Source organism: Etheostoma cragini, unplaced genomic scaffold (genome assembly GCF_013103735.1).
Source record: "Etheostoma cragini isolate CJK2018 unplaced genomic scaffold, CSU_Ecrag_1.0 ScbMSFa_4154, whole genome shotgun sequence".
NCBI lineage: Eukaryota > Metazoa > Chordata > Actinopteri > Perciformes > Percidae > Etheostoma > Etheostoma cragini.
Window position 1 is genome coordinate 1 of NW_023268497.1, and position 1775 is coordinate 1775.

At 52.1% G+C, this 1775-nt stretch overlaps 1 protein-coding gene across 1 annotated transcript; it reads right to left on the minus strand.

Annotated features, from left to right (window-relative positions):
- Window positions 1-6: 6 nt before the first annotated feature.
- Window positions 7-1729, minus strand: LOC117941072 (ATP-binding cassette sub-family F member 3-like). Its single transcript, XM_034866167.1, has 5 exons — window positions 1652-1729; window positions 1359-1414; window positions 1157-1254; window positions 609-731; window positions 7-279 (listed from the first exon to the last, which is right to left on the minus strand). Exons 2-5 carry the CDS (start codon window positions 1380-1382, stop codon window positions 9-11), a joined length of 516 nt encoding a protein of 171 aa, XP_034722058.1. The 5' UTR covers window positions 1383-1414; window positions 1652-1729; the 3' UTR covers window positions 7-8.
- Between the last annotated feature and the right edge of the window lie 46 nt (window positions 1730-1775).

A 1775-nucleotide genomic window follows, 5' to 3' on the forward strand; every position in this document is an offset into this window, starting at 1 on the left:
GCGTTAGCTTACGTTCCGTTAGCGATGCGGGCGGTCAGCGTCCTCTCCTCCCCCAGCAGCCCTTCTCTCAGCGAATCACTGGACAGGACGCTCTGCAGCGCCGCCGTGTCGTCGCCCGCCACTTCCTGCTCCACGTGCAGGATGGTGATGTGAGCCGGGACGCGCAGGCTGCGATTGGCCAGCATCTTCAGCAGCGTCGTCTTCCCCAAACCGTTCCGACCAATCAGACCGTAGCGCCGGCCGGTCGACAGAGACAGCTCCGCCCCCTGCAGCAAACACCTGCACGCACACACACACGCGCACACACAAACACACGCACACACACGCACACACACGCACACACACACACACACACACACACACACGCACACACACACACACAAACACACACAAACACACACACAGAGAAAGAGACACATATGTATAGTTGTATACGCATTGTTTTTAAAGGAGTACAGGTGGGCAGGTGGATGGGCGTACAGGTAGACTGCTGTACAGGTGGATGGGCGTACAGGTAGACTGCTGTACAGGTGGATGGGCGTACAGGTAGACTGCTGTACAGGTGGATGGGCGTACAGGTGGGCAGGTGGACTGGTAGATAGACTCACCTTTCTCCAAAGGAAACGTCAAAGTTCTCGATGCGGATGTCGTAGCTGCGGCACTTCCCTGATTGGTCGACTCGGCTGTCCTTCTTATTGCTCGCCTGACTGGCCGACGCCTCCTCCAGGACCCTGAGACAACGCGGGGACAGACACAGCGTTAGGGACACCTGTCCTAACGGAGACAGCGTTAGGGACACCTGTACTAGAGACAGCGTTAGGGACACCTGTCCTAACAGAAACAGCGTTAGAGACACCTGTCCTAACAGAAACAGCGTTAGAGACACCTGTCCTAACAGAAACAGCGTTAGGGACTCCTGTACTAGAGACAGCATTAGGGACACCTGTCCTAACAGAGACAGCGTTAGGGACACCTGTACTAGAGACAGCATTAGGGACACCTGTCCTAACAGAGACAGCGTTAGAGACACCTGTCCTAGATACACATGTACTAGAGACAGCGTTAGTGACACCTGTCCTTATAGAGACACGGTTAGGGACACCTGTCCTAGAGACAGCGTTACAGACAGCGTGAGGGACAGAGGGCGGGGACTGACAGCTGATTGGCCGGTTTCAGAGAGTCCTTCTCGTTGCGGCGGTCGTGTTTCTGCTTCAGTTTCGCCTCGGCCTTCTCCAGCTTCTTGGCGTCCACCGTCTGCAGAGACACAGGAAGTGATGTCACAAATCCAGGATCAGCAGGCAATCCTTCTCGGTAAATCAAAGTTAATAATAGTTATATATATTTTAAGAAGAACTCACCGTGTTCTGGCCGCGCTTCATCATCCAGATCCCCTGAACGTCTTCGGCTGCACCGACTGGACACGAGGACGGTACAGGGTCAGAATACACTTTAAACTGAGATGTAATGTATGTGTGTGTGCATACATATTACACAGTATACACACAGTACATACACAGTATACACACAGTACACACACAGTACATACACAGTATACACACAGTATACACACAGTACATACACAGTATACACACAGTATACACACAGTACATACACAGTATAGATATTTATATATTCATGGATGGTTTCTCACCGTTGTCTGTAGAGATCTGAGAGAGCTGAACGGGAGCGTCCAACAACACCTGCCTCTGGGTGCCGTGGTGGTTGTTCCTGTTTAATTACACACAACAACGCATGTTACTCCCCCGCAACAACAA

Bases quoted from the DNA above. Each gene is read 5' to 3' on its own strand.
- LOC117941072 (XM_034866167.1), bottom strand. From the start codon at position 1,382: ATGATGAAGCGCGGCCAGAACACG. The intron at 1,255-1,358 runs GTGAGTTCTTCT...GTGTCTCTGCAG, and splicing joins TGAAGCGCGGCCAGAACACG to ACGGTGGACGCCAAGAAGCT. The intron at 732-1,156 runs GTCAGTCCCCGC...GCGTTGTCTCAG, and splicing joins CTGAAACCGGCCAATCAGCT to GGTCCTGGAGGAGGCGTCGG.